At 47.8% G+C, this 25,648-nt stretch overlaps 1 protein-coding gene across 1 annotated transcript; it reads left to right on the forward strand.

The window, feature by feature from the left end:
* Positions 1-12,871: 12,871 nt before the first annotated feature.
* Positions 12,872-16,341, forward strand: CD209 (CD209 molecule). The gene is made up of 8 exons (XM_047096808.1): positions 12,872-12,964; positions 13,123-13,197; positions 13,336-13,422; positions 14,130-14,207; positions 14,522-14,599; positions 14,816-14,967; positions 15,422-15,534; positions 15,920-16,341. Exons 1-8 carry the CDS (start codon positions 12,925-12,927, stop codon positions 16,059-16,061), a joined length of 765 nt encoding a protein of 254 aa, XP_046952764.1. The 5' UTR covers positions 12,872-12,924; the 3' UTR covers positions 16,062-16,341.
* The last annotated feature ends 9,307 nt before the right edge of the window (positions 16,342-25,648 follow it).

A 25,648-nucleotide genomic window follows, 5' to 3' on the forward strand; every position in this document is an offset into this window, starting at 1 on the left:
TTGGACTTCTTCAGGGACGGTTTCTGTCAATTTGTTTTTTTCCTTTGAATGGGCCATACTTTTATGTTTCTTTGTATGCCTTTGATTTTTTTTTTGTCGAAAACTGGACATTTGTATGTTTATAATGTGGTAACTTTGGATATCAGATTCTCCCTTGGCTCCAGAATTTGATGTTGGATGTTATTGTTTTTGTGTTTTGATTGGTGAGAGCTCCAGTAATGCATTTTTTAAGTAAGTGACTTCCTCTGACAATTCTTGCAAATACCATATTCCTTCATGTGCATGGTCACTGAAGTCTCTGTTGCTTAGCTTGTGGTTCAGCTGGTGTTTTTGCAGAGATTTGTTTTAAACGCCAGGAGCTAAAAAAGCAAGCAAATAAAACAAAAACCCCACCTTTCTGTCTTCACAAATGGCTTCTGTGCCAGAGCACTCCTTCAACACTTAGCCAGGCTTGCACTGAGCCTAGAATCAGCCTGAAGTAAACCTTGGGGTCTTCTCAGGTCTTTTCTGAGCATGTATTTTGCCTTGGGCATGCACCAGACTTTCCACATCCCAGTTGATACACAGGTGTTTCTGAATATCCCAGTTTTCCAAAAACACTCTCCCCAGCTTTTGATCCTGAGCCCCAGGCAATGTAGTGTATGGTTTGACCATAATCTTTGCCTCAGATGTCTACAGGTTGTTAAGCCAAGTTTACTTGAATGCCAAGTAAGTAAAACAGAGATGTGTACTTTGTGTCAGTCTTTCAGGTAGTTTCCAGACAGGTTAGAACAGGCACTCATTATAATTTTTGAATAAAGCCTCCTCTGTTCCCTCCAGAACCAGGGACAAGGGTCTCACACTGGGAACATGGGCTTCCCTTTTTAAGACAATGCCATACCAGGGAGAGGGTGGGACAAGGGCAAATAAAAATGCCACAAAGCCTTTTACCATTTTGGAGTTGCCCTTTTTATTATTATTATTAATTCAGGATTTACTTGGTTGCTCTAAATCTTTGACTGTTTTCCAGAGTTCTGAAAATTTGGTGATGACAATTTATACTTGTTTTTTGCTGTTTCTATTGGGGATGGATGAAGGCTGCCTACTCTGATTTAGCCCAAGCTAGCCTGGGTAGTGAAAGATATATGACTCCATCACTTCTATGGCCTCAATCACCAGCCAATCAACCTCCAGCTATGAATGAGGCCATCTATTCCAATATTTTATGGCTGTGTAACAAACCACCCCCGAACTCAGAAGAAAACAGTAGCCATTTTTCTTTTAAATATGTTTGTGGATTCTGTGGACAGAATTCCGTGGGGGGTGGGGGACGGGGGATGGTTTATTTGGCTCCATGGCATCTAGGGCTTAAGCTGGGAAGACTCAAAGCGCTGGCGTTCCTGAGTGGTTTGGGGCTGAAATTATTTGGGGGTCATCTTTATTCACATGTCTGGTTCCTGGCTGGGACTGCTCAAATGGTTGGGGTCTCATTGTACTACTCTCTCTGTAGTTTCAGGAACCTCCATGCGGTCTCCCCACATGACATCTATAGCATGGCAGCCTTGGGGTAATTGGACTTATTACATGATGCCCCAAGCCTCTGAAAGTGAATCTTCCAGCAAACAAGGGAGAAGCTTGCATGGCTTTTAATGATATAGCATTGGAAGTCATAGTATTGCTTTTGATACACCTATTGGTTGAAGAAGTCCAACCACACTCAGATTCAAGGTGACCTCTTCTCTTGATTGTCTAAGTATTTTCTTGGTTAAAGTATTTTCAGTTATGTTTTAAAACTTCACCGGCGGGGCACCTGGGTGGCTCAGTCAGTTGAGCGTCTGACTTCTGCTCAGGTCATGATCTCACAGTTTGTGGGTTCTGTGCTGACAGCTCAGAGCCTGGAGCCTGCTTCAAGTTCTGTGTCTCCCTCTCTGTCTGCTCCTTCCCCATTCATGCTCTATCTCTCTCTGTCTCTCAAAAATAAATAAAAGTTAAAAAAAACTTCACTGGCTAAGTAAACAAACTTAGCTAACCTACAGATGTGTGAATGAGCCCTGCTATGCTCAGCAGAACTTTCCATCTGAGCCCGACCCAAATTTCTGAACCACACAATGTGAAACAAATAGTTTTTATTTTGAACTATTGATTTGGGGGGTGGTTTGTTAGGCAGCAATAGCTAACTGACACATCTTGGCAGGTAAAGCACACTCATCAAGCCTAATATCAGCTGATCACTTCCTGGAGCCCTACAAGGTGATGCAGGTGAGCAGACCCATGGCTTCTGTAGGCCAGTGGCTCCTCCCTGTCTGTGTTCACCCTACAGTCTGCCACCCCTGGTTTAACTGCTATAAAAGCTCCATCCATCCCACTGTTCTTTGATTCATTTCAATATCCTTTGAACAGAACCCCTGAACATAATAAAAGACACGTTGAATTGAACAATCCCTAACTATTCTATTCTTGATCCATACAGCTTACTCCACTCAGTATTTCGTTTTACAAATATTAAAGGAGCATCTACAACAGGCCATCCACCCTTCAAAATACTGGAGAAGTGATAGTTAACATGAAAAAAGTGCTGCTTCTGTAATAGAATTTGTATTCTGGTGGGGTATGGTAAGCAATTTCTAAAATTGTTCCCAGAGGTCTCCACCTCCTGGTATTCATGGCCTTGTGTAATCTTCTTCCAAGGAGTGATTTGCTTCTAACTGATATAATACCTCATCATTGAAAGAAATGTCATTTTTGTGACTAGGTTACAAAAGATTCTGACTTCTATCCCTCTGGCACATTTTCTCCCTTGTTGGCTTTCATGAAGCAAGTTGCCACGTTGGAACAATTCATGTGGCAAAAAAAAAAAAAAAAAAAACCTGAAGGCATCCTTTGGCCAACAGTCAGCTAGGAGCTGAGGCCCTTAGCGCAACAAGAACTGAATGCAACCAAAAACCATGTGAGCTTGGAAATAAATCTTTCCCCAGGTGAGCCTTCTGATCAGATCCTAATCTTGGCCATTCCCTTGATCTCAGCCTCATGAAACACCCCAGGCAAAGGATCCACAAAGTCATGTCTAGATTCCCGACCCACAAAAACCTGGGATGATAAATGTGTGTTGTTTTAATCCATTTGGTTTGTAGCAATCTCTTTTACAGTAATGGACAATGTGAGGGGAGTTGGGATAAATAAATGAACAATTCAGAAATAAATCACAGAGTGATACAAGCTATCCAAAGGATACAAGAATGGGGTGCCTGGGTGGCCCAGTCAGGTGAACATCTGGCTCTTGGTTTCAGTTCAGGTCATGATCTCGTGGTTCGTGAGTCCGAGACCTGCCTTGGGCTCTGCACTGACAGAGCCTGCTTGGGACTCTCTCTCTCTCTCCCTCTCTTTTTGCCCCTCCTGCTCTCTCTCTCTCTCTCTCTCTCTCTCTCTCTCAAAATAAATCAATAAACTTAAAAACAAAACAAAGGACCCAAGAAGTGGGGAAACCTGAACAGACTAAACATCACAGGAAACATTGGAAAGGAAGGTAATTGAAGATTTCATATGTGAAACAGCACTGGGCCAAGGTGGTTCTATAGCCTCATCTTGGTCTCCCTATACCCTAGCTCGACCATTTGATTCCTATGACCAGTTTGTACTTTCATTCTCAACCTGTTGGATCTTGGAGAGTTTCTCCTTCAGTAATGGCCTTGGTGCCTCCCTCTGACTTTGCTGTCCCTGTAGACCCAGGCTGACTTCAGTCTAGAGAAACTGGAGTTTCTGGAAACCGGACCAGTTTCCGGCTGCCTTTTGTCCTCAACCTCCCAACAGCAGAAGGGGATTTGGAGAGCAAAGACTTATGAATGCCAGGCGCATTTCAAGGTCAGGCAGAAGAAGACGAGCCTGTGAAGGGGATGGAGGAGGGGCTGGGGAGATTGAGGAGACCCCAGAGAGGACGTGACCGGGAGGGAAGTCCTGGGAGAGTGGAGTTTCAAGCAGGAAGGAAGAAGCTCTTCTTAGGGGGTGGGACCACGACAACAATGGGTCTGTTGGTTTTCCCAAGGCAAAAGTAGATACTGTCATTGGTCGTGTTCACGGAGTGGGGAGGGGGGAGGCAGCAGTGAAGAAAACCCTTTTCCAAGAAGTTTGGTGACACCTAGAGGACTAAAGGTGATGAGAGAAGCCAGGCCTATGTTCCTGGAAGTCTCTCTGTTCCAAGACGTGAGGCACAGATCATCCGCATCCCCAGGAACGGAGTTTTCAGGACAGAAGCAAGAGTGGACCCAGGCGTTGGCTTCACTGCAGGGCAGAGCTCTGCGGTGGGGCCACGCCCTTCTTCCTGGTGCTGTCACGGGCAGCAGTGCCCAGGAAGGACTAACGCTCATGGAAAATGAGCAGACCCAGAGGACTGTGACGTCACTCTCAAGAACTTGCAAACATAGGAGACGCGGAGGAAGCAGGGGTCCCAGCCAGTGCGAAGGCAAAGAGGCAGGAACGTGTGGCATGCCTTCTGTAAACCAGCGCTGAAGCCGCCTTGGGCGCTGGGTGGCACTGTCCAGCCTGGTGAGACACCCAGCGGGCTGCCCATTTCTTGATTCCTGACCACAGCCCTCGGTGGTCTCCTTCTGGTCTGTGGCTGTTAGCTGAGGTTCACGGAATTCTGCTGCTGGCAAGTTCCTGAGAGGCCAGCCCCAGCCTGGCCAACATTTCAAAGAAGGAGAGAATGACATCTCTAAAAGCACAGGTGTCACTTGTCTGAGCCATGAGAGGTTAAGCGGGCTCTGACCTGGGGTAGATCTTCGGGGGAAGATTTTGTATCAAGTCAAAGCTTACAGGGTGTGTCAGAGTCCGTGCAGCCCAGTTAGTTTGGGAATGGGCTGCAAGTAGGTAAGGAAGGAAGACTTCCTGGAAGAGGTGGAATTGAAAGGTGATGAGATTCGTTAGTGGAAGAGCGGTGAGAATGTGGGTGGGGATGTAGGACTGAGCAGCCACGTGAGGTGTTGAAGGTGAACTGGGCAGGGGAGAGAGCCAACGTTTGCTCATTCCGTTTGACATTTACGGAACACCTCTTCTGAGCCAGCTTCTCTACAGGGAACTCGGTCTGCAGGGGGGAGGCAGATCTGAAAGACAGATCCAGGAAGAGCCTGGAGGACGCACCTGCCCCGGCCTGGTGGGCATCTAAGATGGCTTCTCCGATAGAAGAAGAAATATAGTTAGTCTTTGTGTTTGGCTCCTGGCAGAAAACTCCTAAGACCTTTGTAATTCTCTGAGTGATAAAAGGATCATGTGTTATTTATAAGGCGCCCCTTTGCATCATACCTGAGTTTATGTTAACGAGATGACTCAGCAGAGGGCCTGGATGGGCCTGGTCCCCATGAAGGTCAAGGGATTTGAAGGTTGGAGCTTCTAGGGGCTGGAGGTTGAGCTCTACAACAATCCTTGAACAACAAGACTTGGTTAGCTTCCTGGTTAGTGAGGTGTCCGCATGTGGGAGGCTGTGCAGCTCAGTTCCACGGGGACCCTCTGGACTCATTCTGGGCACCCCTTCATTTGCCTGCTCATCTGTGTCCTTTATGACATGCTTTATAATAAACCAGGAAGTATATGTAAGTTTCCCCCTAAGTTTTATGAGTCGTTCTGGCAAGTTATTTGAAGAGTCCTGAGGAGGGGGTCATAGGAACCCCTGATTTATAGCCACTGGCTCAGAGGTATGGGTGGCCTGGGCTTACAATTGGTGTCTGAAGTTGGGGACAGTCCGGTGGCACTGAGCCCTTAACCCGTGGGATCTGTTAAAAACAAGGCAACAGGCCCCACACACGCCAAGCCCCACAGCATGGGACGGAAGCTTAACTTAATCACTGTTTTGCGCCCTCAGAAGTGGAAAGTTTTTTAATGTTAATTTTATTTTTGAGAGAGAGAGAGAGATCCACCAGGGGAGGGGCAGAGAGAGAGAGAGAGAGAGAGAGAGAGATTGAGAGCGAGAAGCCCAAGAAAGCTGCACACTGACAGCAGTGAGTCCGAAGCGGTACTCAAACTTACGACCCGTGAGACCATGACCTGAGCGGAAGTCAGACGCCCAACCAACTGAGCCACCCAGGCGCCCCATCTCAGAAGTGGCATCTTAACCAGCCAGTCCGGAATCACCTGATCAGCACTAGCTAGGTGACCTGCCTCATGGACCCCTGCCGTCCCCTACGCGGCAAGGAAACTTGCAGCAACCAACCTGCTTTTTTTTTTTTTTAAGTGGATTTATTTATTTTGAGAGAGAGAGAGAGTGTGAGGGAGGGGCAGAGGGGGAGGGAGAGAGAAGCTCAAGCGGCCTCTGCACTGTCAGTACCCAGCACCCAATGCGGGGCTCGAACCCATGAGCTGTGAGATCATGCCCTGAGCTGAAATCAAGAGTCGGATGCTTAACCGACTGAGCCACCCAGCTGCCCCTAGTCAACCTGCTTTTTGGCCTGGCACAATTTCCTTGTTCTTGCCCTCTTCTGCCTATAAAGTCTCTTGCCCTTTAAGCTCCTCAAAACTCCTTTCTATCCCCCATATTAGATGCTGCTCAATTCATGAATAATTGGATAAAGGCAATAAGGTCTTCAGTTGAATTTTTTTTTTTTTTAATCAGATCCGATGCTACCTCCAGGTTGATAATGTCATCACGGAGTGAAATTTGTGGGACGTCCAGTTGGTGTCAGCTGAGACTTAGAACACAGTTTGGTGACGCTGGAGCACACGCAGAACTTCCAGAAAGAAGGCGGTTGTGCTTTGGGGGAAAGGCTACGCTCTGAAGGGCGAACTGCTTGCGCAGAGACGGAATGGGGAGGTGGGAGGAGGAGTGTCGTCGGGGCGACTGGCACACGCAAAGATCAGGAAGTGAGGCAGAATGTGACTTCCCAGGGGAACTGAAAGTCTTTCAGCAGGACTCCAAGTCCCAGGAGGGAAAACTGGATGGCTAGTCTGGGATCCATCACGAGGTGTTCAGCCGCAGACGGAAGGGTTAATCACAAAGGTGGTAGGACTTGGCCCGCCCAAGAGAGAGTATCTTGTCTGGCGTTCGGACGAGGGGTTGATGTCACGGCTCCGCTCGTGTGTCTGCAGATGGGAAGTCAGCGACTCCTCTGAAAGTCCAGCTGGGCACCAAGAGGATGCTAACCGAGGCAGACTTGGACCCCAGCCCTGCCTCTCCTGCTGTGCAGTCACGGGCAGGTCTCCTCCACTCTCTGAGCCTCCGGCCGTCCCCACGTGTGAAATGTACAAGCGATAATAATTCATTTAGGCAGACCTTTAACAGCCACGGATGGAATGAGAGTTCTTGACCCTGGGGACAGAGCAGTGAAGAAAACAGACTCAGTCTCCTCCCCCTGAACAGCCAGCCCCCTGCTGTTGTTATAAATCCTTTGGCGAAAGACAGCCCCCCTCTCCATTCGCTGACATATTGTCAGCGGGGCCTCCACGTCATAGCAGCAGAGCTGAGCGGTTGTGGCAGAGACCGTATGCCTTGCAAAGCCAGCAAGTATTTACGAGGTGCCCCCTTGGTCTAGAAAGTTCCGTTCTGGGGGAGACAGGTAGTTGACAGATACACAAGTTTGGAGCCTGAATCTGCCGCCTCCCCTCCCCCTGCCTTCCTCCTTCCCTCAGACTTCCTGAGTCTGAGGGCGCTATCAAATCCCCCCTCCCGCTTTTTTCAGCTGGCCGGAGTTTGGGGCACAGAGCCGAATGAAGAGGAGGTCTGTCCCGCAGTTCCAGCATTCATGGGCAGGTGACACAGTCCTCTTTTTACTCCCAGGTAAAGTGGGAACAACAGTGGCTGCGTAATGGGAATTGACTGAGATCACGTCCAAAAAAGCATTTAGCACTAAGTGTTCAAGGAATGCTGGTAGGATTTTCACTTCTGGTTACAGTGCAGAAGGACCGGGGCCGCCTGGGTGGCTCCGTCAGTGGAGCGTCCGACTTCGGCTCAGGTCATGATCTCGCGGTTCGGGAGTTCGAGCCCCGCGTGGGGCTCTGTGCTGACAGCTCGGAGCCCGGAGCCTGCTTCGGATTCTGTGTCTCCCTCTCTCTCTGCCCACCCCCCACTTGTGCTCTCTCTCTCTCTCTCCCAAAAATAAATAAAAACACTAAAATAATAAAAATGTTTACAAAATTTTTCAAATGTAGAACAACCCAAAAGACCCTCACTGTCATGGCGACAACTAGAAAAACCCATTCTTTCCAATGGAGCTAGTTCAGAGTGGTGGATGAAAGGGAGTTTTGATGAGCTGGTTTTCAGAGATAAAATGAGCCCTTTGTAGGTGAGTCAAGAGCAGTGACATCTTCTATACCCAGGGGCAGGCGGACGCCAGTTCTGGGTATGGGAAGGCTTGCAGAGATAAGGATGTGTTTCAGGGACAGAGGAAATCAGCCAGTTACTGGAAGACGAGAGTTAATGTTTCAAGTGGCGGCCACTAGAGTGTTGGAGTCCAAACCTGGTGAGGGGGACATCCACATGGAGGGTTGTACTGGTATGGGGGGGTCAGAACCCAGGCGGGGTAAGGGCAACACCGTGGTCAGTCTGCCTGGTGGGAGGAGTCAATGTCCAAGCAAAGTAAGGAAGACATCCATACAGGTAGAGGAATGGTGTCAGAAAGGGAGACTGATTATATAGCGGGGCATTCATTCATTCAGGATAATGGGAATCAGGTTTCCCGATATCAGATATCAGCACCCGATATCAGGGTGCTGCCAAGTTGAACAGAAAGAAAACTAGAATGAACCCTATTGTACTTAATTGGAGGTGTTGGTATAAAATCATGGCTTTCAAAATATTTAGAGAAGTGCACGCATGTGTGTTCCCATTTGTCTACTGAGAGGTCTTGGGGCCAGTGATACTTCAAAGAAATGAGCACACTTAACACCCAGGTCCTGGTTTCTGAAACGCCATTCTCCGCTTAAAAGCAACCCAGCCTCTTTGGGAAATGGCTGACTCCAGAGTTGGGACAGGGAAAGCCTGGAACATCTAGTTAGAATAGAAAGGAAGTGTTGGAGTAGGTCATCAGGAGGACCGCCGGTTGACCTGTGAGCCGGACCTGGGCACTCAGAGGCTCCTCTCCCATTCCTCAATCCTTGGAATGTGGGTTCCACTTGCCTTTTCTATTCCCAGAGGCTGCCCCAAGGACATAGCCTTGAGATAGCGATGTCGTGCTGAGATATACCATCTGGATGGTATATATGAATGGGTCCCTACAAAAAAAATTTTTTTAATGTTTATTTATTTTTGACAGAGAGAGAGAGACAGAGCATGAGCAGGGGAAGGACAGAGAGGGAGGGAGACACAGAATCCGAAGCAGGCTCCGGGCTCTGAGCTGTCAGCACAGAGCCCGACGTGGGGCTCGAACTCACAGACTGCGAGATCATGACCTGAGCCGAAGTCGGACGCTCAACCGACTGAGCCACCCAGGAGCCCCGAATGGGTCCCATTAAGGTCTCTACATAAACTTTTAAGATTCTGGTGGGCAGGTGTGGAGATCTACTCGTCTTGCAGACACCCAAGACAAGCCTCGAATGTCATTCCTTTGCTTATTAAAACTGCCACCTACCGATCTGGAGTGGCCTTCTTCTTTCTTCCTGCCCTATATGTATGGGGACTAGTTTCAGATTTCACCCAGGGAAAGTCCTGAGGTTGCAGACCAACAGGAAGGAAAACTGATTGGCAAAAAAACGGATAAGCAGATGTCAAGAGGACACAGAAGCCGGTTTGAAAGGCTTCCACTGGCCAAATCAAAGACAATTTAAGCATCAAAAATATGGGAGGAAGAAGCAACATCAGCAAAAATGCCACAGTAAGTTTTGTCCTTCTAGGAAAGCGATGGAATAAACTGCAAAATTTGTCAGAATCAGCATGTTTAGAACTCTGGAAATCAACCAAAATCTCACAATAATTCAGGGAGCATGTAGTCAAGAAAAAGAGCTGAATCTCAGTAAAGAACAGTGAGCTCAGGAGAATCTTAACTTACTCTGGTTCGATTCCCCACCCTCCAACTCAGAAGTAGCCTTGAAAAGTAACAGTCTGGATAGCTGGTTCTGGAGGGAGAAGAACACAGCTGGAGCTCTTAAAAATCCTCACTGCCGAGCAGGAGTCATCATTTGATCTGTCTGATTTCCCTGGAAGCCCACACTTGAAAGGCTAGTCTTCAACTGACCCTGCTTGAACTTGCCCAGTGCTAAAAGCCTCTCTCCAGGGGACACTCCTCAAATGTTTTAACAGGACAGCTGCCTGAGGCAATGAGGCAAATACCAGCCTAATCAAAAGTCTCAAAAGGAAAAGTTAAGGAATGAGAGATGTCCTTGGGGCTTTGAAAAGTTCTGATATATTCTTGGGATCTGAAAGGTCACCTGTGTGCACAGGGGTTTGTGCACACCCAGGAAAGATCTGAGAAAGCCCTAAGCTCTCAGTTCTGGCTGGCTTTAAGGTTCTGGGAAAGCAGGAAGTGAAGGCTAAGGCAGAGCTTCAAACTTTCTGGCTGTGTGTTGAAGGTGTGTCTGAACACGCAAAGTCCCTCAGCAGAGACTGGGAGACTTTTAGAGGCATTCAAGGAAATCTCTGTCTAGCCATCAGCTAACTTCTAAGCTAACTGAGTAGAGATTTTAGTGGGCTTACATGACAGAGACTTTACAGAATTAGTTCAGAAAAGTCATTAAATAAGCAAAAAACAACAAACAACAGTGACAGCAAACCTTTAGGAGGAGGAAAACTCTGATTTCCATAGCTGCTGTATTATTTAAAGTGTCCATTTTTCAACAAAAAGATTATGGGACATACGAAAAAACAATGAAATATTACCCATACACGGGCAGGGAGGCGGGGGTGGGGCAGAAAAAGTGACTAAAAACTATTTCTGAGAGAGCACAGATGTTGGAATTACTAGGCAATGATTCTAAATCAGTGATTTTAACTAAATTGGTATTGATCCTACCTAGATTGTGATAAATTAATATGTTAATAGTAATCCCCAGGGCAACCAAAAAATAATTCAAAAATATATAGTAAATGAAACTAATAACCTAGAAAGACCTAAGACATATAAAAAACAAATAGCAAAATGGGAGATATAACTCCTACATTACCAGTAATTACATTAAATATAAATGAACTAAACTCTCCAATTAAAATGTAGAGATTGACAAAAAATTAAAAATAGAACTACCCTACAACCCAGCAATTGCACTACTAGGTATTTATCCAAGGGATATAGGTGTGCTGTTTCAAAGGGGCCCATGCACCCGAATATTTATAGCAGTACTATCAACAATAACCAAAGTATGGAAAGAGCCCAATGTCCATTGATGGACGAGTCGATAAAGAAGATGTGGTGTATATGTATAAATAATGGAGTATTACTCGGCAATCAAAAAGAACAAAATCTTGCCATTTGCAACAATGTGGATGGAACTAGAGGGTATTATGCTAAGTGAAATTAGAGAGAGACAAATATCATATGACTTCACTCATATGAGGAATTTAAGATACAAAACAGATGAACATAGGGAAGGGAAACAAAATAATATAAAAACAAGGAGGAGGACAAAACATAAGAGACCCTTAAATACAGAGAACAAACTGAGGGTTGCTGCAGGGGTTGTGGGAGTGAAGATGGGCTAAATGGATAAGGGGCATTAAGGAAGACACTTGTTTGGACGAGCATTGAGTGTTTATATAGGGGATGAGTCACTGGAATCTACTCCTGAAATCATTATTGCACTATATACTAACTTAGATGTAAATTAAAAATAAATAAATAAATAAAATGTAGAGATTGACAGAATGGCCTAAAAAAGATGATCCAATTGTATGCTGTCTACAAGAGACTTTGCTTATTTTTAATGTTTGTTTATTTTTGAGAGAAAGAGAGAGAGGGGGAGAGGGAGAGGGGGAGAGAGAGAGAGAGAGAGAGACAGGATCTGAAGCGGGCTTCTTGCTGACAACCTCGAGCTTGACCTGGGGCTCTAACTCATGAACGTGAGTTCATGACCAGAGGGGAAGTCAGACGCTTAATTAAAACTAACTGAGCCACCCAGGCACCCCAAGAGACTCACTTTAGATTTAAAAAAGAGAGAGAGATAGTAACGTATAACCAATTGAATCAGGTTGGAAACCAGGGGTCCATACATATGCAAAAGGAGAGTTTGACATACACCGTTTCAGAGTGACTCTGCAAAATGCTTCATAATCAAAAAGAGGAAAAGAGTAATTGCTTAATAGTTGGTTAATCAAGGGAACGTTAAGTAGTGGTTAAGCAGGGACCCAGAGGCCCACCTGCCAGGGTCCTATTCCGAGTACCGCCACTTACAAGCTGTGTGACCTCAGGCAGTTCCTTTCCCTCTCTGTTTCTCAGTTTCCTCCTCTGTAAAGCAATAGAAAAACCGTGTCTTCCTCATAGGGCAAATGTGAGGTCTCTCCGGGCGCGCCCCCACCCCCCAGCCAAAGACCATCAGGAACTCACTCGCGGTCGAACAGATCCAGATTTATTGCTTGTTCCACGAGGGGGAACACACACCCTGGGGAACTGCGAGGCACGTGCCAAACGCTATTGCTACTGAGCACCTATTATTAGAATAGGCGATGTGTATACCCAGCACTAGCACCCGGTGGTAAACCTCACAGAAACAGTTCGAGGCAGGGCGCTTGTCCCGCTTCCCACCTGAGGAAACTGAGACTCCGACCAGGCCGGGCCAGCGCTCGCAGGATGGATAGGGTTGGAACAGCGCCTTGTGACCCCGGGGTTGACCGTGCGGCTCCTGCCCCCACCCTCCGTGCCTTCTCTCCTACTTGTGTCAGCACTTCATTCCTCCACCCTCTTTTCCGAGAGGAAGCAGTGTCCTGTTTTGTGTTCTTCTTCCTGAATCGGGGAGGAATGTTCCTGAGGAGGGGCTGCTGGGGCAGCACGTGGGGTTATAAAAACCACCGCGTGGAGGGGAGCCGGAGAGAAGAGGAGGATGGCGGAGATGTGTGACCCCAAGGAGCCGGATGACCCCGGTGAGGCTGAGCCCCCACCCTGGGGTGACGGCAGGGAGGGCCGGGCTCCCTCCAGGCTCCTGGGGGAGTCAGGTCTGGCCTCCGGCTTGCAGTCCTGACGGCGGGGCTCGGGCAGGCTCGGCTTCAAAGCTCGGCTAAGTGTGTTCTGTCCCGTTCAGAGGTGGAGGTGTTTGGGGACCAGAGACTGGCTAAGAAATACACCGGCCTGCTCAGGAGCTCACGGAGCCTGCCAGGTACCGAGGTGGGCGTGTCCAGAGCAGGCATCTGGGCAAGGGGCAGCCCAGAGGCCCCCGCTCCAGCGTGGGGGGTGGGGGGGTGGGGCAGGGTCCGTCCCTGCCGACCTCAGCTCTGCCCGTCTGCTGGTCCTTCAGGGTGTCTGACCCAGGCCCACCTGCCTCTGCTGCTGCTTCTCGTCTCTCTGGGCTTCTTCATGCTCCTGGTGACCACTCTGGTTCAAGGTGAGTCGGAGGCTGGGGGCTCGGAGTCTTGGGTCGCTTTAGGTTGTCCCTCTGGGAAGGTCTCGGTGCTATTCCGCATCGCCTTCTGTGTGGCTGGGGGCTGGTTACTACCCCTCTCTGAGCCTGTTTCTTCATCTGTGAAATGTAGCTCGTCTTCCTCCACACGGGACCTAGGCTCCCAGAGACCTTGAAACCAGATTTGACACCAGGTCAGGCCTGAAGCTGGTGCTGATGAAAGGAGAATTCTCGGGGCTCCTGGGTGGTTCAGTTGGTTGAGCGTCCTACTTCGGCTCAGGTCATGATCTCATGGTTCATGAGTTTGAGGCCCGCATCGGGCTCCCTGCTGTCGGCACAGAGCCTGCTTTGCATCCTCCGCCCCCCTCTCTTTCTATCCCTCCCCCACTTGCTGTTTCTCTCTCGCGCTCAAAACTAAATAAACATTAAAAAAAATTGGGGCGCCTGGGTGGCTCAGTCGGTTAAGCCTCTGACTTCAGCCGGGGTCATGATCTCTTGGTTGGTGGGTTCCAGCTCCGCATCGGGCTCTGTACTGACGGCTCGGAGCCCGGAGCCTGCTTCGGATTCTGTGTCTCCCTCTCTCTGCCCCTCCCCTGCTCACACTCTGTCTCTATCTTCCTCTCTCAAAAATAAATATTTACATTTTTTCCAAATAAAAAATAAATAAAGGGGAATCCTCTGGTCTGTTGCAGTCTCCAGGATCCAACAATCACTGCAGAGAGACACAGGGGACCATCGGGAGAGGAACCATCAGGAGAGCCCCGGCCTCGGTGAAGGGCTAGATGCCCCTCGGTGAAGGGTTTGGGGCAGGAGAGGGCTCAGAGGCTGTGTGACTTTGGATGAGCCACCGCATACCCCTCCCCCCAGGGGTGAAGGAGGGAGGGTAGAGGTGGGGGAGGAGACTGGATCCCCGGGTGAGACCCTGGGGACGATGTCAGGCAAGTCATTTTCAGAGCCTCAGTTTTGTTGTGTGCACAATGGACTCTTGGGGTCCATTGTGAAATCTACTGATAATGTCGTCACGGGGCCCTCTCCACACCAAGCACACCCTAGGTGCTTAATAATTGAAGTCCTCTTTTCCCAGGGGATGTTTCTCAGGCCCAGAAACAATCATCCCTGGAGGAGATACTCCAGCAGCTGACCTGGATGAATGCCACCCTGGGTAAGCGTCAGACGCCAAGGTCGGGAGGGCGTTTGGGGATCCCGGGTGGGGCTGGAGCCCACCTTCTATGGCTCCTGGCTTCCTCAGGCTGGGGCCCGTCACACGGATTTCCTGGGGACTGAGCCGACAGCTGAACACAGGGGCCCGGCCCTGGGTTCCCAAGATCTGATGCACCTGCTGGGGGCCTGTCTGTCCCAACCCCACTCTCCTCCCCAGCTGGCCTGTGCCGCCACTGCCCCTGGAAATGGGAACTTTTCCAGGGAAGCTGCTACTTCTTCTCCCTGACCCAGAACACCTGGAAAGAGTCCATCGCCGCGTGTCAGAACATGAGGGCCCAGCTGGTGGTCATCAACAGCACTGAGGAGCAGGTGAGCTGAGCAGAGCGCCCGACTGGGGCGGGACCCCGGGAAGGCCAGCGAAAAGCCTTCTGTCCCTCTTCTGCCCTCCCCGAGATGGAGGCCTGGGGCGGGGAGATGGCAGGAAAGGCTTCCTGGAAGAGGTGGCCTTGGGAAGGTCATGTGAGAGAAGAACATGCCCAAGAGGAACCCATGTGTGAACAGAAAGGGAACTCAGAGCCCTCTCGAGACTGTGCAGAATCTCTCCCCAGACATGAAGCCGAGGCTCAAGTAAACACGTTTCCACACGTGTACGCACATTAACACAGCCACGACACGCGCGCGTGTGAACACATACAACCTGAGGGAGGGCTATCGGCTGGACCACAGGTCTTTCGTGGGTGGGGGGGGGGGGGCAGGGGACCATGGGAATGTGGGCAGACATGGGGAAGGGTGATGTCTCACTGCCCGTCCTCCCCCACCCCAGAAATTTCTGAAGTCTTGGAATACGAAAAATAGCCAGCGCACATGGATCGGCCTCAGTGACCACCACAATGAGGGTTCTTGGAGATGGGTGGACGACACTCCCCTCCAACTCAGGTGATCTCCCGGAGACAATGGCCTGGGAAGGGTGGGCACTGAAACCCAAACCCGGATGCTCAGACTCTGGAATTGGAAAGCATCATCTGATGGGCTTGCTCGGTGGAGATGCAGAGTCCTGACTCCATCCCAGGGTGGGGGGGGTCTGATTCTCTAAATCTAGGTGTGGGCCCAGGAATCTGCATTTGTACTTTGCAAGCGCTGATTCCAGTGGGAGTGGTGTTTGAACCCTCGTTTTGAAAACGCTGCCTCTGAATCCTCGCCACTCTCTGACTGCTACTGGGGCTTTTGCCACCAAAGGCCGGGGACCAGCTCTTCCAAGGGTGGGCTGGGGAGTGGGCTCTGGGTGGAGCAGGGGGGCCGATGGCTTTGATGGTGTTCACAGCTTCTGGAAAGAAGGGGAACCCAACAACCACGGGGATGAGGACTGTGTGGAATTGTACAGTGACGGCTGGAATGACAACAGATGTAGTACAGAAAACTTCTGGATCTGTAAGAAGCCCTCGTCCCCCTGCCCGGGCCTCTGAGGGCCAGTGCTCCCCGTGCCCCACCCCGTCTCCAGAGATCAGGCAACGAGCTCATGCATGCATGCTGCTCGTTTCTCTCGGGCTTCATTCTTTCTGCTTCTCCTGCTGGTGGACTCCCATCCTTCTCCTGCATGGAGGCCTTTAAGATCCTGAGAGAGATTCCGAGACCCCCTTCTCCTCTAAGATCTGTCCCTTTGTAGGCTGTAGACGTCTCCCTTCTTCTGTTGATGGTCTCAGCCCCTCTCCAACACCCCCCATGACATCCCCTTAATAAAGTCACACACTGCATTATGTGTTCCATTGAACTTCTGTTTTTTTGGCCACTGTTTCACTTACTATAGTGTTAAATTATATTTGATATAAACTAGGGTATTGTTTTCTTTCACTCGGTTTCTCTCTACTACTGTGTATTTTATTTCTCAGATACAGTTTTGGATTAATTTGTAATTTGGGTTGGGAATATACATATGTACATATAAGTACGTACGTGTCTATGTGTCTGGCTATCTATCTATTTATCTATCTATCATCTATCTATCATTTATCTATCTATTATCTATCTATCTATCTATCTATCATCTATCTATCTATCACCTATCAACCAATGTATCTATCCATCTATCATCTATCAATCTGTGTATCTATCATCTATCTATTATCAATCTATTTTCTATCTATCTATCTATCTATCTATCCATCTATCTATCATCTATCAATGTATATATCTATCTATCTATCATCTATCTATCTATCTATCTATCTATCCATCTATCATCTATCCATCTACCTATCCATCTATTATCTATCTATCATCTATCAATGTATATATCTATCTATCTATCATCTATCTATCTATGTGTTCATTCATTCCTCAACACATCATGTCTTTATACGGCACTTTTAAATGTCCTTCAGTAAAGTTTTGTGACTTTCTTCATAAAAACTTTATTACTAAATGTGTGTGTTAGTGTCCTATTGATGCTGTAACAAATTACCACAAACTGTCGCTTAAAACAGCACAAATGTACCTCTTACAGCTCCAGACGTTCAGTGTCTTAATTGTCTTCGTGTCCTTAACCTTTTTGATAAGTACTAGTCAATTATTCCTTTTTTTACAGTTTATTTTGATTTTCTTTTGAAGGTGGGGGGAAGGGACAGAGAGAGAGGGAGAGAGAGAATCCCAAGCAGGCCCCACACTGTCAGTGCGGAGCCTGACACAGGGCTCGAATTCACAAACCGTGAGATCAAGAGTTAGACGCTTAACCAACTGAGCCACCCATGCGTCCCTATTTTTAATTTTTTTAACTTTATTTTTTAATTTTTAATTTTTTAAATGGCATCTGTGCCCTTTATTTCTTTTTCTTAAAATTTTTTAATGTTTACTTATTTTTGAGAGAGAGAGAGAGAGAGAAACAATAAGTGGGGGAGGGACAGAGAGAGAGGGAGACACAGAATCCAAAGCAGGCTCCAGGCTCTGAACTGTCAGCACAGAGCCTGACGTGAGGCTCGAACTCACAAACCGTGAGATCATGACCTAAGCTGAAGTTGGATGCTCAACCGATTGAGCCACCCAGGTGTCCCCTATTATTATTTTTTATAATAGCTATCTCAGTGGATGTGAAGTGCTATCTCATTATGGTTTAGGTATGCTTTTGGTTTGGGGTGTCCAGTGCTCTAGGTCTCCTCAGGAGGCAGAGCTAGGAAATACATGCATGTGTACTAACTGAAACACATACACATACACTTCTATATTTATTTCTGTATCTACTTGTCTGTGTACATATATTAAAAACTATGAGTTCAGGGATGCTTGGTTGACTCAGTAGAGCATGCGACTCTTGATCTTGGGGTTGTGAGTTCGAGCCCCTGTTGGGTGTAGGATTACTTAAAAAAAAAAAAGCACAAATTCATACCGATACTCTACTTCCTGTCCAACACTGCAGAGTTCATTCTGGCCTTTCCCCTGTGCTTACTTGTAAATTTTTGTAAAATTTTAAAATGTTTTGGGGCGCCTGGGTGGCGCAGTCGGTTAAGCGTCCGACTTCAGCCAGGTCACGATCTCGCGGTCCGGGAGTTCGAGCCCCGCGTCAGGCTCTGGGCTGATGGCTCAGAGCCTGGAGCCTGTTTCCGATTCTGTGTCTCCCTCTCTCTCTGCCCCTCCCCCGTTCATGCTCTGTCTCTCTCTGTCCCAAAAATAAATAAACATTCAAAAAAAAATAATAATAATAATAAAAAATTTTAAAATGTTTTTATTTATTTTTGGGAGAGAGAGAGAGCGCATGTGTGTGTGAGCATGGTGGGGGAGGGGCAGAGAGCGAGAGGGAGACACAGAATCTGAAGCAGGCTGCAGGCTCTGAGCTGTCAGCACAGAGCCTGATGTGGGGCTGAAACCCATGAACCTTGAGATCATGACCTGAGCCAAAGTCGGACACTTACCCGACTGAATCACCCAGTCGCCCCTCCCCTGTCCTTATTTGTAACATCTTTCAGCAACAGTGAGAGACCTGGCTCTCATTATTCACAATATATTTGCTAATCATTTGCTCAATCCTAGAATACACAGGAAGTAGTTTCAGAATTTATAATTCATATCTCTGTGAGAAACAATTATCCTGTTGTTGAAGTATATCCTTTCATGGATTCTTCAGCAAAGACTAATGGGTACAGAATTCCTTAACATCTTGTGCGTAATTGAAGGACAGCTGGGCTGGGTATCAAATCTTAGGTTTGTGCTTTTGTTCATTGAGTTTTTGTTTTGTTTTTTAAAGTTTGGGTTTTTTAAAAAAGAGAAATGGGGAAGGGGCAGAGAAAGAAGGAGAGAGAGAATCTTAAGGGCCCTGACGCAGGGCTTGATCTCACAGATGGTGAGATCATGACCTGAGCTGAAATCAACAGTTGGTTGCTTAACCACCTGAACCCCCCAGGTGCCCAGTTTTGCTGTGTTTTTTAAATGACACTCATTGTTGTCTTGTTTTGAATGTTAGTTTTGAGAAGTCTTAAGTCAGTAGAATTCTTTTGACTTGGTAAATTGTTTGATCTGGAGGACTTGAAGATTTAATCTTTGAAATTGAATAGTTAAAAAATATGTTTCAGGGGCGCCTGGGTGGCGCAGTCGGTTAAGCGGCCGACTTCAGCCAGGTCACGATCTCGAGGTCCGTGAGTTTGAGCCCCGCGTCAGGCTCTGGGCTGATGGCTCAGAGCCTGGAGCCTGTTTCCGATTCTGTGTCTCCCTCTCTCTCTGCCCCTCCCCCGTTCATGCTCTGTCTCTCTCTGTCCCAAAAATAAATAAACGTTGAAAAAAAAATTAAAAAAAAATATGTTTCAGAGTCGGCCATTCTGGGTTAATTTTCCTAAGTACCTGCTGAGTCTTTTCAATGTGTAAATTCAGGTGATTTTCTATTTCTGAAAAAAAAAATTTTGAGTATGGTTTAAATATTTAGCTCTGTTTTATTTTGTCTTTCTTCTCCAGGGACTCCAAAAATACACACATTATTCTTTCAGTCTGGACTTCCGTTTTAATCCATTTCTCCCTGACCCTGTTTGACTTCTTTCTCAAGTCATTATTATTTTTTGTTGTTGTTTTCCTGTCTTTTTTCTACTACCCTTTATCAAATTTTCATTGGAGTCTATTCTCTCTTGAGTACCTTATAATTTATTCTACAGGTCTGAGATAATTTTGCCTTTTCTTCCATTTATTTCCTTCATTTATCCCTGTCTGTGTCAGTATTTCAGTTTTTGAATTTTTGATGTAAGGAGATTTTTTTTTCATATGGGCAAATGCCCGTTTGACTACACAGTATTGAATTCTGTTTGGAGCGCTGACTTACAATTTCCTTCTACATCTTGACTCCTTTCTGGGAGTCGTTTTTCCTTTGTTGATTTGTGTGGATTTTCATTTCCTGAATTTTTGCAATTACTCTCTGTGGACTTAACTATGTTCCTTTTGTTCGGGTTTTTGTTACTGGGAACAGTCCATGAGCTATGAGGCTTGATGGCGCCCTCTTCTGTCAACACAGCAAAGGGACTTACTTTTGTATTTTTTGTTCTGCTTTGTTGGTGGCAGGAATAGGTTGAGAGACCTCCAATTCATAGTTTTCTTTTGTCTTGAAGGGCTCTACATTTTCCCCTTCCATTCCTCTTCACCACCAGATTGCCAACCAGCTCCTCTCTCTTCCTTTTTCCCCTTTCTTTCTCCGGAAGCTATGCGTATTGAAGACTGTCCCTTGTATTCATTCCTTTTCTAGAATTTGCACTCTCTCTGATCTGCTCAGGCATCACTGCAGTATTTTCAGACTTAGGGTGAGCTTAATCTATCCAGAGCTAGTTCTAGATCAACCTCAGATTGTTTTGCTAGTTTCCCTTTTTTGTATCCACTGTAGTTTTCCTCCATTGCCTTTGATTCAAGCATGAAGCACAAGGGTGGGGCCCTCATATTTCAATTCCATGATTCTTCACTTTTCCTCATGATCCTTTTACATTCTGGCGTTCTTTGTGTTCAAGCTATACCATACCTTGCTTCCCCCTCTTGTTTTCTGTTGCTTTGGGAAGAAATATTTGGGAAACAGATAGATCTCCCCATGGTGGGACCCTCTTGAGATTCTTCGTAACTGTTCCGATACTAATGGATAATGTTGTTAACACCAAAAGACATGAGTGGCATTGGTATTGTTTTTCTAGGCTTACAGGGGACTCCCAATTGAGTTGACCTTATTTGCCAGGCTGAAGATTGACCACAGCCAAACCACAGCCAAGATGGTGGTCTTCAGTGGAGGGTGGGATGCGGACAACAGAGGTTATGGCATCAGTAAACAGAACTGCTATCACTAGATATATAGGGTACTAAGGAAAGGTCAAGTAAAAGCTAACAGTTCAGCACTATTCACAATAGGCAAAAGGAGGAAACAGCCCAAATGCCCATCAACCGATGAACGGGTAAACAAACTCTAGTATATTCATACAATGGGATATTATTCAGTCATAAAAAGGAACTAAGTACTGACACCTGCTACAACATAGATGAACTTTGAAAACATTATGCTCAGTGGGAGAAACCAGACACAAAATGTCACATATATGGAATGTCCAAAGTAGGCAAATCTTCGTAAAGGCAGAAAGCAGATTCTTGGTTGCCAGGGACTGGGGGAGGGGAGGGGGGAGTAAGTGCTAATTGGTCCAGGATTTCCTCTTTTGGGTGATGAAAAGTTCTGGAACCAGAGAGTGGGGATGGTTGCGCAACATTGTGAATGTGCTCAATGCCCCAGAATTGTACACTTTAAAGTGGTAAAAATGGTCAATTTTATGTTATGTGTATTTTACCCCAATGAAAAGGAAGTTAATGTTTCACTAAATATTCTGTTCTGTCCATTTGAATCTATGAGGGGATTGGATCTGTCACTCAGCATCCCCCAAATGACAGGTTCCTGGCAAATGTGGAAAAGCTGGGAGGTGGTTCTCTTGTCCACCTTCACGGCCACTTGGGCGATCTTGTGGCCAGTGCCATTGCTTCTTGGTTATAGGCCTATGAGACTCTTCTCGAGTTATCAACTATGAATATCATCTACTGGCTTGTTATGTGGAAACATCTCTTCTCTTGACTTCATCCTTTCTTGTCAAAATCAGATGGAAATTTCTAGACCCCCTTTTTTTTGTAGCTGTTTAACTTTATTATTTTTTATTTTTATTTTATTTTATTTTTAATTTTTTTTTTAAATTTACATCCAAGTTAGTTAGCGTATAGTGCAACAATGATTTCAGGAGTAGCTTCCTTAATGCCCCTGACCCGTTTAGCCCATGCTCCCTCTGTTTGTTCTCCAGTAACCCTCTGTTTGTTCTCCATATTTAAGAGTCTCTTATGGTTTGTCCCCCTCCCTGTTTTTATATTATTTTTGCTCCCCTTCCCATATGTTCATCTGTTTTGTATCTGACATTCCTCATATGAGTGAAGTCATATGACGTCTGTCTTTCTCTGATTGACTAATTTCGCTTAGCATAATACCCTCCAGTTCCATCCACGTAGTTGCAAATGGCAATCAGCTTACGTTCTCCTGGTTCATGAGTTCGAGCCCCACGTTGGGCTCTGTGCTGACAGCTCAGAGCCTGGAGCCTGCTTCAGATTCTGTGTCTCCCTCTCTCCCTGCCCTTCCCCTGCTCACACTCTGTATCCCTCTCTCTCTTAAAAATAAATAAACATTTTTGAAAAATTAAAAAAGAAGAGGGAGAGACACCAGAGCTCCCTCTCTCCTCCATGAGAGGTACAGCGAGAAGGCAGCCATCTTCCAGCGAGGAAGAGAGCCCTCACCAGGAACCAAATCTACAGGCACCTTGACCTTGGACTTCCCGGCTTCCAGACCCCTGTTGCTTATAAGCCACGCAGTCTATGGTATTTTTAAAATAGCAGCCTGAGCCGAATAAGACACATGCCTCTCACCCCATTCCTAAAAGCAGGGATTTAAAATGATCTCCCTGTTCAGGACCCAGGACTGGCTTTGTCCTTTTCAGCTGTAAGGGTGTGCATGGGTTAGGATGTGTGCAGTTGTTAGCAAGAGGCAACAACACAGACAGGTGTAAACAAATGAACAGATGACTAACTGGCTCAGGTAACTGAAAGTCCTGTTTCGGAGCGAGCCCAAAGATGCTGCTGAGGACCCCATGCCTGCCCATCTCTACTTCCTATGGTCTCCGTCCCAAGTTATGGGCTGAACGTGTGGTCAATTGTGATGACAGGCTTGGAGGAAAGGGCCAGGAGAAAACAGGGCTTGCATCGGAAGTGAAATCTAGTTATCACAAAAGACTCCCCACCACCCCGATTTTCCTGGGCCTCACCCCAGACTCACTGAATTGGACTCTCTTGGGTGTGGGTTAAGAATCTGCATTTTTTTTTAAGTTTATTTTGAGAAGTGGGGGAGGGGCAGAGAGAGAGAGAGAGAGAGAGAGGGAGAGAGAGAGAATCCCAAGCAGGCTCCACACATTGAACGCGGAGCCAGACGAGGGGCTCAATCCCATGAACCACGAAATCATGACCTGAGCAGAAATCAAGAGTCAGCCGCTGAACAGACTGAGCCACCCGGCCACCCCAAGGATCTGCATTTTAATAAGTGCCCCCAGGGAAATGCAAATGAAACCCACAATGGGATCTCCCTTTACACCCACTAGAACAGCTAGAATAAAAAAGATAATCGCAAATGTTGTCAGGGATGTGCAGAAATTGGAAACTTAGAAGACATTCATAAGAGAGCAGGGGCGCCTGGGGGGCTCAGTCGGTTGAGCGTCTGACTTCAGCTCAGGTGGGTTCGAGCCCCGCGTCTGACTTTGTGCTGACAGCTCAGAGCCTGGAGCCCGCTTCGGATTCTGTGTCTTGCTCTCTCTCTCTCTGCCCCTCCCTGCTTGTGCACTCTCTCTCTCTCTGTCTCTAAATAAGTAAATAAATGTTAAAAATTTTAAAAAAAGAGAGAGCAGATCTTCAAAATTCTCATCATGAGGGGAAAAAATGTATAACTGTTAACTATGGAACTAGATTTATTGTGGAGATCACTTTGCAATATATACATATATTGAATCATTGTGCTGCATTCTTGAAACTAATACAATGTTATGTGTCAATTATATTATATATATATATTACCATATATATATAATATATATATAATTATATTATATGTGGTGAGTGTCTCGCATATTTTGCAATACGATCGCCTATCAAATGCCTGGCGATGCCAGCCCTACCCAGAGGCCACGGTGAGGCTCCTGACCGTCCAACCAGTTGCCTTTGAGGATGAGGACACTGACCCCCAGAGAGAGCTGCTGCTGGAGGGCCAGGGGGCAAGGATTCTAAAAGCAGCCTCCCCGTCACCCTGCCTCTGTCCTCCCTCCCCCTTCCCTGCACCAGAGGTGAGAGGGACTGTGGGAGAGGCCACCAGACAGCTGACCAGGGAAACGCAGAGGAGGGAGATGAGTCCTGGCTTGTAGCCCCACCTCCGTCCGGGGCCTGGACCCGAACCCCTCAGGCTATGGCGGTTTGCTTTAATCTGTAACCTGCAGGTGACATTATCTACCCCAACGTGGGAAGATTAAATCAATTCGTATATGAAGTAGCTAGAAAAATGCCCAACGATAGCAGCTATTAAATAAACAAGCAGTTGTGACTCAGCCCGGACTCCCGAAGTCAGTCCCAAAATCGCCATCAATGAGGCCATCAGGAAGCCAAGAGGGCACAGTGGAAGTCAGAGGGAGGTGATGGTTCCAGGGCGAGGGGGGCACGGTCCGAGCTGCCCTCAGTGAAGGAGGCATCACAAGTTAGCCCTACTTTCCACGTTGTCGGATCTCATCCAAAGCATCCCATGGCCTGGCTGTTGCCCCCAGACCACCCTGCACCACCTCTTGGAATTCCTGGAAGGCCCAGCCCGTCTCATTCTGCATCAGAAGCTCTGCCCTCTCCCTCCGGCCTCTTACAGTGATGTGTCACAGCCTGGTGCCCCGTTCCTTTTCCTGAGCGAAAGTAGGTTTTGGAGGTGAGCACCACGGGGCGAGAAAGAAAAGCCGTGGGTCCCCAGGAGTCCCGGACAAGGCGTTTGGGGACCGTAGGTGGACATGCGCCACTCCAGGGATGGCTCGGCAACCGGGCACCCTGGGCGAGGCCGGGTTGGGACTCGGATTCTTGGGGAGGGCGGCAGGGGCTGGCCCTCTCTGGTCTCGGCTTGGGCAGACTCTGATTGCCTCTCTGCCCGTTCAGAGGAGGAAGGGCTGATAACCAGCGGGACCACTTGTCCCCAAAGACTTTGGATTCCGACAATCCGTGGTTTCCAGAACTTCACAGGTACAACAGGGTTAGGGCACAGAGCGCAGGTGACCAATACTGCCAGGCTCTTGGGCCCTGGGAGGTGGGGGCTGGGGGACAGGCTTCCCTGGGGCAGGCGGAGGCAGGAACACAGGTATGCTGGAAGCACCCGTCCTCCGCTCCCTCAGGGTGTCTGTTCTTCCCTCTCCTGCTCTTACTGGGCTGCTGTGGCTGTCCTTGTCCAAGGTCAGCTATAGGCCCCCAGGGCCACGGGCTTCCAGGCCTGGTCTTTGGTGGCAGACATTGCCTGGGCAGGGAGGGGGGCACTTCCCAGAGAGAGATGGGGCTGTTTTCCTGGTCAGCTGCCCTCCCTGGTGGCCCACCCAGAGCCTCTCCCCACTCTGGTGCAGGGGCGGGGAGGGAAGGGGTGGAGGAGGCTGCACCCCCGCCCTCCTCGTGCATCTTCAGACGGGATGAACCAAGATCTAGACGGAGAAACAAGTTCCCTGAGGGCCCAGTGTGGGGCGTGCACACAGCAGGCACTACAGTCTCTTGTTCTGAGCTCCCTGCTTGTCCCAGTCTGGAAGAGATGGGGATCGGGACTTCAGAGTTCTCCTGGGCGGGGGGCCGGAAGTAGGGAGGGAAATGGGCCGTTCGGGGTGTAGAATCCAGGACAGACCCCCAACCCTCCAGGGACTGAAGACCGGGCAGACACAGGGATAGGGGTGTCCTGAGTCCCAGCCCTGTCCCACCTGCCCCAACAGCCTACCTGTGCCGGTCCAGCCCTGGGAGTGGACATTCTTCCAGGGAAACG

Source organism: Lynx rufus, unplaced genomic scaffold (genome assembly GCF_022079265.1).
Source record: "Lynx rufus isolate CCGP_SWC_20201006 ecotype Redwood Valley unplaced genomic scaffold, mLynRuf1.p SCAF_4, whole genome shotgun sequence".
Taxonomy (NCBI): Eukaryota; Metazoa; Chordata; class Mammalia; order Carnivora; family Felidae; genus Lynx; species Lynx rufus.